The sequence below is a fragment of the Helobdella robusta genome (assembly GCF_000326865.2).
Source record: "Helobdella robusta unplaced genomic scaffold HELROscaffold_44, whole genome shotgun sequence".
Classification (NCBI taxonomy): Eukaryota; Metazoa; Annelida; class Clitellata; order Rhynchobdellida; family Glossiphoniidae; genus Helobdella; species Helobdella robusta.
In genome coordinates this window covers 657,955-673,477 of record NW_008705063.1, presented here as the reverse complement: position 1 = coordinate 673,477, position 15,523 = coordinate 657,955, and the positions used below count along the sequence as shown (strand labels likewise).

Below are 15,523 nucleotides of genomic sequence, written 5' to 3'. Positions count from 1 at the left end.
CAGTAACTGTAGCAGCAGCTTCAAGCGCCTTAACCATATTAAGCATTTGCACCGGCAATATTTCGTATAAAAGTTTATAATGGTTTTATTTCTGATGACATACTAATAAAAGTTGTCAGTTTTCAATAATTTATTTTTAGAAAATATAAAATTACTTTCAATACTTTACTTTCAATAAATTATAATTATTCATTATCAGTATTGTTGTATTCAATATCAGTATTGTTTTAGTATATGTATGCATGTATTATTCAAGTGTGTGTGGATGTGGTTTGTGTGTGATAGTATGTGTGTGTGGATGTGGTTTGTGTGTGATAGCATGTATGTGTAAAGTAGATCTTTATTTTATTTAGAAGTATATTAGTGAGTGTGTGTGTGTGTGCGTTTATTTCTGTTTTTGAAAAGTCATCATATATAATTATGTTATAATAATATTTTATTTTATTTTGATATGAGCATAGGTGTTCTTCGCGCCCATTATTTCTTTGTGTTTATGTTTATAAATAATAAAAATTAAACGTGACATCTGAAGAAGAAATAGATCACAGTAAAGAGTCTACAGAAATATGTTTGGACGTTCAGTTCAGTTCTAGTTTCAGAGAGGTCTGCTATCCAAAAAACGAATTTGTTCTATCTCTAGAGAAAAATAACGGTTGTTATCGTTAACTAATGTTCATTCCTATTTCATTAAAACACACACTATGTACATTTGCACGAGATTTCTGTTCGAATTCGAACACGACCACCAGAACTGAAAAATAAAATATTATTTTCAAATAATGAAGTTTAAAAAACGAAATGTTTCAAAAATTTTATCACCCTTTAACGTTTTATTCTAAAATATTGATAAGGGCTTAAACATTGAAAAGGGCCAACGCAAATTTAGACTATATGTAAATCGATAAATATTTTTCAGTCTTAATTCTTGTTCATTTGGTTTTAAAATAATGTTAAATTTGCATAATTTAAATTTTTTCCTTGTTAAAATTAATTTTTAAATAAAACTTGAGAATAGAAATAATTCAGCAATTAAAACACCTTAGCGTAAGTATCATGCTCTCATATATGACAATGTCCGATCAAGCGTAGATCGTGTTTATTCGTTTGTTATTAGAGTGCCATTAGCACCTAAAAGTTTGGCTGTTAAATTTAGCAGTTTGTACAAAGCAGAAATAGATATCTAAATTTGAATCTAAAAAAGAATCTAAAGCAAAATAGATATGGATGCCAAATACAGATATGTTTTATAAAATTCGCAATTTAAAATGCCAGAACTGACGATCGGGAACCACATCGGCTGTCACGAGTTCGGTGGGAATGAGTTGGTGTTGGCCTCACCCGTCGACTCCGCGGTTGATTGCAGCTTTCAGTGTCGCACGAAGAGCCTGAGTTTTGATTACTACGGGGTCAAAGTAAGGATGAGCCCTCTGTGGGCAGTTTTGTGAACATAAAAAATAGATAAATAACAGCCGAAATGAATTAATTTTAATTTTTTTCATCACTTCAATCAACTCTAGCAATAATTTCTTTAATTATGTTGTAATAAATAAATAGCTCAACTTTTCTTTGCCTCTAAATTAGTTCAACTTTTCTTTGCCTGTAAGTCTGTTAAGTCTGTGCTTTTGTCATCTGATTAATACGATTAATAGCTACTATCAGTATTATTATAATATAATATTTTAATATTTATATTATTTTATATATGTTATACTATAATATTTTAACATAAGTGTTATTTTATTATATTATTATTACAATCCTAATACACTTTTAATCGAAGGCCGGGCGGATTTGTTCCTGTTTCGAAAAAGTTGTCAAAAAATTTTCAGTAACGAACTGCGTCATGACATGCCATGACGGTGATCTATGCGGCGGAAAGGAGTTATACTCTGTGTACTCCAGTGAGAATGTGGTTATTGTAGTCGTAAGTGCGTAAACTTTATCGTAATCGTTATATTTCTGTGACGATTTCAGTAACTTTAAAACGGTTTCGCATTCGGTTTTTGTGATATTTATGGTGAGTCATATTCATCTCTATCGTTTTTTTTTGTTCTTGTTAAAATCTCCACGTTCGTCTGGCTGGCTGTTTTTTCATTTATTTTAACCGTGGAATTTGTTTTTGTTACCATATTATTTTTGAGAGCCTACTGATGTTATTTTACTGAATAAACGAATTATTGGATCGAAAATTATTTCAATTTTATTGAGATTTACATAAAATCGATTAATTTTTGTCTCAAATTGGAATGAAATTTTGAAATAGGAGTGATTAAGAGGCGAGAAACTCTCATAGGCTGCTTTGGAAACATTTCCAAACACGTCAACATCACTGATGTCATTCATTCGAGATGTTCCCTCGTCTGTGATGATTACCACAATTTCATTTTTACCGCAATCAGGGTTTTGCTTTAATTTTTTTTAATTTAGCGTTTGTGTCATTATTTTACCACATTTTGAAATCTTTTTTCGGAATTGCTTTTAAAACCAACTGTTGATGGAAAACTGTTTTTTTTTGTGATCTAGCATCTCTTAAAGGCCAGTATGTATGTACATGTACAGGTACACTGTACAACGATACCCTGATTATAAAACCATAATTCGTAAAAATTTTCAATTCAGTTAGGAAAAAATTTTCTGTTTGAAAACAGATGGATGAGCCGTTGATATGCCATTGTATGGAGTTGCTGTTTGCATGGGGCCAGGTGCCTCTCAAGAGCTGCTTTGAAGTTCCCAATCATTTCTACCTAGTTAAACAATGTTAAGGGATAATTATTTTTTAAAAATTTTAATTTTTCAAAAGTTTCCTTCTTATTTTATTCACTTGTTAAATGGATTATCTAGTTTTACTTTGTTTTTGCAAAAATATTTTATTTAGACATGTTTCTCAAATTATTTAGACAAAGATAAAATATAGTTACGGTTTAAAAAAAGTTTTTTAATGATATTTACTCAAAACATAAACATTAAAATACATTTCAGCTGATTAAATAGATTTACTATTAATTTTTACACAACGCCGTGCTGACAACGTACAAACATTTCTATTCTACTCTATCTTATGAATTCTATTACGTTTTTTGCAGTCAGGTACCATCAAATTTAAACAGCGTGACTTCTGAATATTTAATGATATGAATTTAGAAAACTCTAAGAACATTTTTTTCAATAATTTAAATAATCATTTTACTTTTTTGAACACTTTCCTTTACTTTAAAAATTCAGACGTCTCGAATATAGACGGCACTGGCAAATATAAGGAATACAACTTCTGTCTGAATGACGATGTTGAATCTGACAAGGCTTACTGCAGAGCCGGTGTATGTACGCCTGGCTGGAGAGGAAGTTCATGTCGGGATATCGGTAGGCGTCATAGGGATCAATGGATTTTAAAGGATTAAAATTGGGATATCTGGATTTTATATGATTAAAATTGGGATCAATAGATTTTATAGAATTAAAATTGGAATTATTGGATTTTATAGGATTAAAATTGGGATCATTGGATTTTATAGAATTAAAATTGGATTAATTTCGTTGATCAATGAGTTAACGAGTTGATACACAGGTAGGCCAAGTAGGAATTATTGTTCTCATATAATCTTTCGTGGGAATCTGTCATTTTTAGATTAACTGCATTAAATTAGTTAACTATATCGATAGAATATATACATGTATAGATAGGTAGGTCTTACAGGGGTCAATGGTTTTTTTATGATTGAAATTGGATTAACTTTGTAAACCAGTGTGAGCTGAGCACGTATTGCGACATTGGCTGGTTTTGTTTCTTCAGTTGATTCAAACATTGTAAATGGAATGGTTTTCTCTCTACATGGGTTTACTACTAATTCAAGTCCATATTTAAAGATTTTTCTTCACCGTACATTTGTTCATGAAAAAAATTCATTTCACATTGATATTTTCCATATAGATATTTTTTAAACTTTGAATGAATTCGAGAAATGGAATCTTTTATTTTTTAACTGTACATAGGATATTTTATGCACATGGTTTGTAATATTTGCTTTAAACGTTTTCAACATCTCGCAAGATTGCACAGTTCTCCGCGGCAACTGTCCGCCAGACATGATTTGCAAGACCGCAAAATACGGAAAGAACCTGACAGTCAGTGATTGCGCCTGCCAAGACGGTTACATGAATGCCAGTGCTTGTGCAAGTTAGTTGTTGGTAGACATTTACAAGAAAATTTTCAAAACTTTTATTCCCTGGTTTATAAAACGCTGATATAGCGTTTCAGGTTAATTTAAATAAGACAGCTTATTTAGGTCAACTTTCCCACTCAACTTTCCATTAAAAACGCGCCTTGTATGGAAAGAGGTATCTTTACAATGGAAGCCGATGACTAGATGACAAACGCTTACAACTACATCCTCTCTCTGCTGTAACATTTTGCGTTATCAACGACATATGCATATATGTGATAGATGGTGATCTCTGCTTGCATTCGAACGTGGTCCGCACGCATGAAGCAGAAATCATAACGCGCCTAGGATGAATTACGTGTTACGAAGTGTTCTGCACAGTACATGCATGACGATAGGATGAAGTTGAAAATAAAATAAATACTTGAAGAAAATAAAAAATCACATCCCACAGCAACGAGACAAATGAGCAGTGAATTGAACGGCACCTCACAGTTTGTCATCATGTTATGCTGGCTGATCTTCACCAATGGAATAATTTTTACTCTCATTTTTGCCGCTTCTAAGATCAAGAAAATCCATCCTCATTGTGGTCAAGAAGGAGGTCAATACGATCATTCATAAGATTTTAATCAACCTTTGTTGCAAGAATTGTTTCAATCATGTATGCACATAGTTGAAACTTTTTTTCTCTCTTCAAAATGAACCTCTAATAAATGTAAATTTATACACAAGCGATAATAAAGAGAACTATTTTATTTTACAATGGTTTGCCCTTATAATTTTATTCTGCCCATATAAATATATTTACCTGAATTGTAAGAAACTGTGTTAGAAACAGACAGCGCTATTGAATCTACCCGTAATTGTAGAATATCAACAAGCAAGATTCTAACCAAAAACCGACCAATCAAAATTTAACTTATGTTAATTTATTTTTTAGTTGTGAATAAAGCATTAATATATTATAATGTTACTTTAAAACTGGAATAAAATTTTTGATAATTTTCTTTCAAATTTCAATAGTGGAAATGGAGGTTGACATACCACCAACGCGATCACCATCCAGAGATTTAGCATCACAGATGCTGAGAGACTGACTAGCCTACTCTACGAAATCTTTTCCTAAAGTTTCAATTTCGATGATTTGTTTGGGTTTTTTTCTACACACATGGGTGTTTTTGTTAAGTTTGTTATTTAGAACTTTTTGACGGTTTTTCAAAAATTGTTGGCCTTTTTTTTACACCAGTGGGTTTTTCTCTTATTTAAATTGTTGGTTTTTGTTAGTTTTTTCAAAAAGTTATTCTTCAAATGATTTAAACAAAACAAAAAAAACAAAATAGTACAATTCATCTGTAACTTTCCATTCAAAAATTGAATAATTAAAAGAGAACAAATCTCAAAAACTAATGAAGGTGAAAAAAGTTTAGCCCTCTTCCATTAGAAATTCAACATAAAAATGGTTTGTAAATTTATTAGAATAAAATATTTAAACATATAAATCCGTGAAGCAAATATTCAAACAGGAGAAGTTTTGGCAGACAACTCATCTGAAAAAATACATAGTTACGAATAATTAATAAATAAATAAGAAATAAATACACATACACACAAACGTATATTATTCTTTTTAATACAAAAAATTAATCCGGTATATATGGAAACAATAAGATCATTTTGTTGATAACTGGTTTAAAAATGTGAAATATTTGTTTCTAAATATTAAGTATGGAAGATAGATAGTAATTGGTACCTGGGTGTAATTGTTAAAGTGCTGCAGTGGTAAGGTTCGGATGTAAAGAGATCCATACCTATTTACTGCACACAATGTGTGTGTGTGCGTGCGTGCGTGCGTGTGTGTGTGTGAGTTTGTTTGTGTGTGTGTGTGTGTCACGTTGATTTATCCTTGCTTAAATAATAAAGTGTTTGTTTGCTGTTGTAAAATTATGAAAAAACTTAAAACAAATTTACAAAAATCAAAAAATTTGTCGGACCGACCAAACCAGTTATCTCTCATCATCACAGCCATACATTCTCACTAAATTTCTTCAAGTGGGGTCCCGGTTTCAGAGGTAATCGTACTGGATACATCGCCCACTTGTATCTCTTTTGGTTTCAGATATTTCCTAGCTATAAGAAAAATGACTCCAAGGCTAAGCATGAGAAAGGCAAAAATAATGCCCACTACCATGGAGGCGAGTCTCATCGGAAAGTTCTCACCTGTCGTTGAGACTGACAGAATGTTTGGTTTGTTGTTTTTGTTAAGGTTGTTCATTGGCTGGTTGGTTTCATGGTTTCTATTGCTTTTGTGACTATAATTTGTTGTTGCTACAACAGAAAAATACAAATGATATAGGTTGTTGTCTAGGAAGAAAAAGCGATCTGGAAAAAACTGCAATGGAGAAGTCAGTCGAAGCATACCTATGATAACATTGAAATGTGTTTGACGCGTGATTTCTTGAAAAGAGATTCGTAGCAATAAAAACAAACCGACGCAGTTGTATGCCTTGCTTCTGACCATTCCATCCGGGCAAAGGCAAGCTGAGTGATTCATCTTGTTGACCAGCGAGACGACGCATATGGTATTGCCTTTGCACTGGCCATTCCTTACTTTGCAGTCTTGTGGCGTTTGTTTTAGCGGTTGCACACACATTTCAAATGAACGATTTTTAAAGGGATTCGAAACATTTTATGTTTTATTATAATTTTATATGCTAACCTCTTATATTTTTTTTATTTTTAAAACTATGTTTCGTAACAATCATCATTGAGGTTTGATAAGATTTTAAAAAATAAGAGTCCGAGTGAGAATTAGGGTATTAGCTGAGGGTAAGAAGAAAAGAATTTAAAACAAAAGTATTAAGAATTAGGAATAAAAGTATTATTAGTTCCAAAAAGTTCCAGAATATATTTTATCTAAGAATTAAGAAAAAAACCATTAAAAATTCAAAAAAAAGTTCTAGAACATATTTTATCGTAAAAAAAGAATTCAAACAAACTTCGGAAATTGCAGAATTCGCCCATCCAGCCTTGTATGCACGTTTGCGACTTCGAGCAGTAAGTTTCGCCAGAGGACTGGTAGTCATTCAAACAGTATTTAAAAGTTTTCAAGTCCTCGTACAAGTCTACTTCGGAATAAACTTGAAGAAGAAATAAATTAACGAAAAAAATATTGAAACTTGAAAAAGAAATTAATAACAGAAAAATTTAATTAATTAATGGGAAAAACTTTGTAAATATATGTATTTTATATAAAATTTGGCATTTAGTTCAAGGCCATTATTTAGTATTATCTTTATATTTTATTATGATATTGTCATATTGTGTGAGCGTTGCTGGTTTACGAGAAACATCTTCCTCTAGATAGTGATAAAAACAAATTTCTAAAATTTAACTTCAGCAAATACGTTTTAATTTTTCCATCAAAGTTTATATCAAAAAACAAAATTCATAACTTCAAAACTGACATTCAAAATTTTCATTATATATTGAATCAAAAAACAATTTTAAATGAAAAAAGTCTATAAAAATACTAATCGCCAACTGGTTTTAACCACACTGTAGTTGTACTCTTCAATAGTACACTGATCTTTGTAAGCTTGACTGGCCAGAATAAACTTGTTTCCGCATCTGCACTCCGTAGCTCCCTTGTGCATGGTTTGTAATTAAAAAAAAATAAATTAAACAACGTAACGATGGCTAAGGTGCTCGGTGCTGCTCTTGCAGTCACTGGTTTCGAATGCACAGAAATCACATTCAATGTGTGAGGTGTGTTGATTCACGTTCACCCACACGAGATGTTTGTTTGTTGTGGAAGAAACCTCTCGGAGTATGCTTGGTGGAAAAAGGTAGAAATTAATAAATGATACGAAATAAACAAACGAAAAAATGGAAAAATGGAAGACTAACAGTGGGCACGACTCGGGAGCTGTAGAGTGAATATCCTTTCTTGCGGCAAGAGTCCAGGCAGTCGTCTAAGCTGACGCGATATCCTTTGTAATCCATTTCGACAATTTTGAAGCAACCGACGTACGATTGGTTGAAGACGGCTTCTAGCGGCGTAATAAACATTTTCATCTTCGTCGTCATCTTCACCATCATTTTTTATCGTCCTTATTGTCATCTTCGTTACTTCGTCGTCGTTGTCCGTCCTCATCACGATCCTCATATGCCACACCTCTCCATCACCATTCTCGCCGCTTACTGGCATATACGGAATAAAATTTGCTCCCGCCGCACGAATCCTGACTGACACGGCACTTCGTCCGACAGCTTGCAGGCGGCATTTCGTGGCTTATCACGTTGGAACACTTGCAAAAAACGCCCTCCTAAGATGAAAACTAAAGTTTGATAATTCAAATTGGCGATTGAGGAAAATTTAAATAAAGTACAAAGATAGAGTAAATTAGCTAAGATGATAGAAACGCCATATCTTGCGTTACTAATTAGCGGTGGTCTGGTTCAAATGCCGTCTGTACAAAACTGAAGTTTACACACACACACATGCGCACAAACGCACATATAAACATACACTTACACACATACACGCACACACACGCACACAGACACACACATCTGTACACACACACACACACACACACAAACACACGCAAAAACGGACAAACATGTATAGATGTAGAACAACAAATTAACATACTCGCATCCCATAGAATTTACTGGCGATGCAGTGAATGTAACACTCATCAATAAGTTTAACTTTTATTTCTTCACTTTCATCCATAACTTGAAAACATCCCTTGAAGTTTAGACTGATGTGTTTTCCTTCTGAGAAGAGTTAATAAAAAATTTATTTCTGGCTAACGAAGTAATTGTTTGTTTAAATTATTTTCTAGCTATTAACTCAATAAAATGATGTCATAGGCGTTTCAATTTAGGCAGTTTAGTTTTGAATCTTAAAAGAGCAGTGGCAATGACGATGAAAATGGCGAGGATGATGAGGATGAAGATGAAAATAATGTCGACAAAAAAAAACAATTTCAGAGGTTTTCTGCATTTTAATTTATATCTATAAAGATGTTGCAATCGGGCCTATCATTTAAACTGACTTTCAAAGGTTAGGAGCGAGTTAAAAAAAATGTCTAATGAATCAATTGAAATCGATCATTGTGAATTGATTTAGAATTCATCAACCAAATAGAAATCACATGAGTTAAATCAACATGAATTAATTTAGAAATCAAATCCTGGAACAAAGATGACAACTGTAAAACTACCGCGATAGCTCGGGAAGGTACTGTAGGTCTGGTAATCAACATCATCACACCTCACAGACACATCACCAATCAATGTCTTCACCTCCACACACGAATCTGTCCCACAGTTGCCATTGTTCTTTCTGCAACCTTGAAAAATTTTTATCAATATAATATAATTATAATTATTATTGATAATATTAATTATAATATAACTGTTAATTATTCTCATTGTTTATTCTTAGATCTATCAAAAAAGCGTGCTGGTCAACACATCTGACTCGTTACGTGTAACAGACTGGGATTTATTTGCATTCGAATCTGCTCACTGCAATCAAATGAGGTAGCGCCTTAACCATTATACCACCCTGTTGCCCATCTATATATACACATCAAGAAGCACAACACGTGAACAGACGCACAAAACACTTTTACACACAAACACAATCATATATACAGAACTTGACTCACACACACAAACACACGCACACACAGTTACATTAATATACAAACACCCACAAACTCACACAAACACACACACGCACACAAACACACGCACACACAGTTACATTAATAGACAAACACCCACAAACTCACACACACACAAACACACACACGCACACAAACACACGCACACACAGTTACATTAATAGACAAACACCCACAAACTCACACACACACAAACACACACACGCACACAAACACACGCACACACAGTTACATTAATAGACAAACACCCACAAACTCACACACACACAAACACACACACGCACACAAACACACGCACACACAGTTACATTAATAGACAAACACCCACAAACTCACACACACACAAACACACACACGCACACAAACACACGCACACACAGTTACATTAATAGACAAACACCCACAAACTCACACACACACAAACACACACACGCACACAAACACACGCACACACAGTTACATTAATAGACAAACACCCACAAACTCACACACACACAATTACACACACAAACAAACAAATAAACAACAAAACCTTTCATATTTTCGTTTCTCCAGAAAGTCATATAATCATCATCTTCTGTTACACTAGCTTTCGCTTCCATACATTTACCGACCACCTTGCCGCCAACGTTGGTTTTGGTACAGATCCTATCGCCACAGTTGCCGTTGTTAATGCTGCAGTCTTTAAAAAAAAATTAAAAATAAATTAATTGAGTAATTAATTAAAGAGTTAATGAAGCTCTTAGTTGGTTGAATGAATCCTAACAGAATACTTATTGTTGTTTAATAGGATGGTTATTGTTCACCTGATCCTCATAATTAACTTTCAAAAGATAATTATAATTATCACCCTGTTTATTAATTTATTAATGTTATTATTGTCATTTTTATAATATTGAAACTTTCAGGATTATTTTACAGAAAGTTTATCAAAAAAAATGTCAAACTTCTACTATCTTGATCAGAATCAACATCTCTTTTCAAGGTATTTGCTAGAATATTAATTAAATAATTAATCAGCTGATTGGTCAATAAATCACTTACTTAATCGACTTTCTATGTAAGTAGGATGATGTTTTGGTGACAAAAAATAGTTCAATGGTTAAGCCGCCTGGACTTGATTTGGCAGTGCCTGGGTTTGAATTCAAAAGGATCCACGCCTTTGACATGAAATATGAGTGATGTGTAGCTTACACAACTTCATGTGCGCTGTGTATGTGAGTTTGTGTATGTGTGTGATGTTTGTGTGTGTGTGTGTTTGATACTTATTAGAAACTATCTATAAATTTGTGACAGTTATTTTAGAAGGGTGTGGAGGGTTCAAAAAGGCCTAAAGTGTGTATTCTGCATGGATAGTCCTTTATAAAATTTTTAACACACGTCCAACCACACCAGTTTAAAAGAATGTAATTAGCTTTTTCCATATAGAAAATTTATTAATGACCAACCTATATGAATAACTTCGATAATAAAAAGTAATATTTTTAATGTTGACCGTGACAGTGAGTTCGTCATCTTTTTGCGATGAAAACATTAAAAAATGACAAGAGAATGGTAATAATGTTTAAATGAATTAAGAAATAAAGAATATAAATGTTTATATGTATTTTTTTTTGTTTTGGTTTCAAAGTAAACAATAATATTGACGAATATATGAAATATGAATTAAAATTAAAAGCATAACAATAATATTACATTTAAAAAAACAAAATGAACTATTCTTTGATCAATTATTGTTTAATTTAAACATTTCGTATATATTTACGTGTATGAATGTAAAAAATATCTGTCGGGAATGTTTCTATCAAATTCATAGAATCAGAACTATCAGACGTTTTCTTACTCTAGAGCCAGCGGAAACACTTGTTCACAGTTTTGTCTGTAGTAGAGTTGACTTCTCCAACTCGATAATGTATGGAGCCAAGTTATTTCTACAGGACTGTGTCCAATCAATACAAAACGCGGCAGCAAGAATGATAGCCGGCGTTTCAAAGTCTCACTCCATTTCGGTTAACATGCGTGACGAGCTTCATTGGTTGAGATATCCCCTGAGGATTAGGTTCAAAATCGCTTTTCTTAGTCGGAGACTGTTTGATCGTGAAGCACCGATCTATTTGAGTGAGCAATTGATGCCGGTTTCAAAGGTACATAGGCTGTGGGGATTTGGTCTTTCCGTCAATCCGTTCCTCAAATTTTGGACGAAAAAGTGTTTTGTGGTGGCGGCTGGAATGTGGAACTCGCTTCCTGAGCTGTTAAAAGACGGTTCCTTCACAAGTCGACAGCTTTTCATGAAAGCTATAAAGTCTCATTACTTCAACATTGTGCATCATAGAAAGCGCTTCTGAGTTCTGTTTTTCAAGAGAGGCGCTATACAAATTTTCGTACTGATTTAACATTTCCAATACCCTTGAAATAATTTTTTAGCATCTATTTGTCAAAATAAACTAGTTTGATTTCATTATATCTAAGTCTTTATTAGATCGTTATTTTTATCATTTTTATACTGTTATTATTTATTATTATTAGAAGATTATACTTTTCTGAAACAATTTCTTCATTTTACATATTTATTATACATTTTTAAAGCTTATATTATTATGTGGATGACAATTTAGGTTAGAAGATATAAGTAAATGTAGGTTGCTTATAGATATGTGCTAAAGTAAGTAAGCAATTATAATGATAGTTAGGTTATGAAAGTAGTTCCCAACGAGACATCAAATTTACAGACAAAAAGTAGCTTAATATAAGATAATATAACGTATAACTAATCAGATAATATAATACTTTGTTATAATAGGAATGAGGTGACATACAATAGGGACTGATTGGTTAGAAGGAGCTAGACAACTAGTTAAGCAGTTAAGCTCTAAGGAGCAAGGTCTCCTGGTATATAATAGGCGAGCACACGAGTTAAGTAGTGTGTGTGTGTGTGTGTGTGTGTGTGTGTGTGTGTGTGTGTGTGTGTGTGTGTGTGTATGTGTGTTATTTCAGTTAAGAGTTAAGTTAGAGTTATCTCTATAACACGTTTTATTGTTTGTTAATTTTTATTATTTGACTTTACTATAATATATTTATTTACAATTAAAACAATAAAATATTGTTAACTAAAATGGGTGAGTCGGTTGTTGTTCTTGTTGTGGTTCAATCCTGAGTTATTTTTTCAAAAATAATCTTTTGGTGCTGATACAAGTATTTTTTATAAATTTATTTCAAATGTTATCTTTTTTGGTATTTTGAGTCTTTTAGTTTTAATTTTACGGAAACTGAAAACAAAGTTAAATGTCCTTTAGAGTGGAATATGCTATCTCAACTTTGCTTTTGATGTTATAAGATTTCTCAACTCGAAAGCAAGTTGGGTGCAAAGGTTAAGGGCGTCTAAATCTGTCTTTCAAATTCCAACTTTTAATTAGCAGACTGTAAGATGTGTTGATTCGGTGTTCTTCTCTTTTGATTACATTTTTAAATTAAAAAAACTAATTTATGAAATTAAATGAAATTAAAAAATAGAAATAAACAACTAAATCAACGAACGAAATTCATCCGAGTTTCTTACTAAAAATTAATAATCAATTTGCAGCGTTGATCAACAACACGGAGAACGGTAATTTTTTTTAGTTTGTTTAACAAATTTGGTTATGTAAGACTAAAAAAATTATAGAGAATCCAGAACTTTAAAATTTTCTGAATGAAAAAAAATTGTATATTTTTAAAATAATATAAACTCTTTTAAAACCGCTGGCGGATCTAAAGGAAAACCGGCCCCAAGAAATGTAATAAAAAAAGATCGCCGGCCTATTTTCTGTCTAATTTTTCTACACTACCATGAATTTTTATGAATCCGCCACTGTTCTTCAAACCAGATCCATAATAGAAATAATTAATTTTTCCATTTTTTCCCCAGAAAGCGTTTCAAAAAAAAAAGTTCACGGAAGTGGCGCCAGTGGGACAGACAACTTCTTGTCCAGCAATTCGAGACGAAAACTTTAGAGAAATTTCGTATCGTTATTTAAATATTGAGATTTGAAAATTTTATCATCAAACTTGCTCGCTTTGTTTTCATTTCAAGTTTCTATTACGTCAATGTTTGTTTTAACGTTTATTTAAATAACTTGTAAATATAAACAATCGAGAAGATAAAGTTTAGTTCAAAAGTTTCTCATTCGATCTAATATCTGATTGTACGTCGTTTCTAATAACTCAAGCGGACTCAAGACTACACACACACACACACACAAACACACAAACACACACACCCACACACACATAAACACACAAACACAAATGTTTATATATTTGGGCTAATAAAAGTTTAGAACACTCACATAAAACACGATAATATGCCGTTTTGAAATACCCATGCTGTATAAGTTCTTCTGCAGAGTGTTTTTAACAGCTTTTTTAGCAAATTTACCATGTGTTCTAACCTTTTCCTTATGTGAGTCAAATAATTTTCTATAATTCATTTTACAAATTTAATAAAAATATCTATTTTAGAATTTATCTATTTAAAAATGTAATTGTTATTAATGAATTTACGATTGAATTTGTATTTTTTTTTAGACATTCTCATTTTCAATTTCATGAATTTTAGAAAATTATTGTTGATAAATTAAACAACGTTGTTAGTCTTTTTTATTAATTCAATATCTATGATATCATATCAGACTATTTTTAAGAAAATATTTGAGAAATTCCTTATTCAATTAGTGAATGCCTCAAATTATTTAGCGGGAGCTTTTAATTTTTCATACGATGGTCCTAATTTTTTAATGAAGTTCCCTAATCATTCTTAAGTTGTGCATCAACATAGCAAACATGTGCGTGCAGTTAGCCTGTGTGTATGTGTATGTGTGCGTGTATGTGTGCGTGTGTGCGTGTGTGTGTGTGGGCTAACATGGTTTGTTATTTTTGTCAGATTACTACATAGGCTGCTACAGACATGTTATATCGGTGTCTGAAACGAAGGAATCCTCAATTGAAGCGTGCATGACGAAGTGTGAGCAGGTTCAATCCCACCATGTGCATAGCGCCGTAAGATTTGCAGACGTTAGTGGATAGGAAGATTTTTTTTGTAAAGATGGTATAATGGTTAAGTTGCCTGGCAATGCTGTCGCAGAGACTGGGTTTGACTGCACAGAGATCTGCCTTGCAATGTTTGAGATACAATTATTTTGATTGACGTGTTTTTACATATTTGTTGATAGTTTTGGAAAAATACTAAAGTAAAAAAAATTAAATTTGAAAAAAATTATCTTCAAAAACAAGTTGTCTACTGACAATGTCAAATCAAAATTATGTTTTGATCAAAATAATTCAGTAGCATAATAAATTCATTTATTTTTAATACAAATTATTTTATTAGGCAAACATGTGAGCGTGCGTGCGTGTGTGCGTGTGAGTAGGGTATGTGTTTCAGCAAAAATTTTGATGCTACATTAAGAGCATATCTCATTTCAATTTCCTTTGACATCTTAATGGTGTGACCATTGATTACTTGATCAGTAACTGGATGAGATATGAATGAGAATGAGTTTGAATGTTGAGAAATCTCCGCTTGTTACATGCAATGTGTTTGATGAGTTTATGACCAAACGCTGTACATTTGTTTGTGATAATTCATAGAGAAACTGAGAAGGAAATTGTAGCAAAATGATGACT

At 32.4% G+C, this 15,523-nt stretch overlaps 4 protein-coding genes across 4 annotated transcripts; 2 read left to right on the top strand and 2 right to left on the bottom strand.

The window, feature by feature from the left end:
• Positions 1–1,265: 1,265 nt before the first annotated feature.
• HELRODRAFT_177772 (hypothetical protein) lies at positions 1,266–1,936 on the top strand (the record flags this gene model as incomplete). Its single annotated transcript, XM_009025924.1, has 2 exons — positions 1,266–1,412; positions 1,781–1,936. The coding sequence occupies 2 exons, from the start codon at positions 1,266–1,268 to the stop codon at positions 1,934–1,936; spliced, it is 303 nt and encodes a 100-aa protein (XP_009024172.1).
• Positions 1,937–2,648: 712 nt separating this feature from the next.
• HELRODRAFT_177771 (hypothetical protein) lies at positions 2,649–4,784 on the top strand (the record flags this gene model as incomplete). The annotated part of the gene is made up of 5 exons (XM_009025923.1): positions 2,649–2,702; positions 3,084–3,087; positions 3,223–3,360; positions 4,049–4,174; positions 4,615–4,784. 5 exons carry the CDS (start codon positions 2,649–2,651, stop codon positions 4,782–4,784), a joined length of 492 nt encoding a protein of 163 aa, XP_009024171.1.
• An 894-nt stretch (positions 4,785–5,678) lies between these two features.
• On the bottom strand, positions 5,679–8,446 carry HELRODRAFT_177770 (hypothetical protein; the record flags this gene model as incomplete). Its single annotated transcript, XM_009025922.1, has 7 exons — positions 5,679–5,710; positions 6,243–6,392; positions 6,651–6,779; positions 7,160–7,300; positions 7,705–7,807; positions 8,070–8,212; positions 8,365–8,446. 7 exons carry the CDS (start codon positions 8,444–8,446, stop codon positions 5,679–5,681), a joined length of 780 nt encoding a protein of 259 aa, XP_009024170.1.
• Positions 8,447–9,350: 904 nt separating this feature from the next.
• On the bottom strand, positions 9,351–11,031 carry HELRODRAFT_177769 (hypothetical protein; the record flags this gene model as incomplete). Its single annotated transcript, XM_009025921.1, has 3 exons — positions 9,351–9,523; positions 10,395–10,537; positions 10,907–11,031. The coding sequence occupies 3 exons, from the start codon at positions 11,029–11,031 to the stop codon at positions 9,351–9,353; spliced, it is 441 nt and encodes a 146-aa protein (XP_009024169.1).
• Between the last annotated feature and the right edge of the window lie 4,492 nt (positions 11,032–15,523).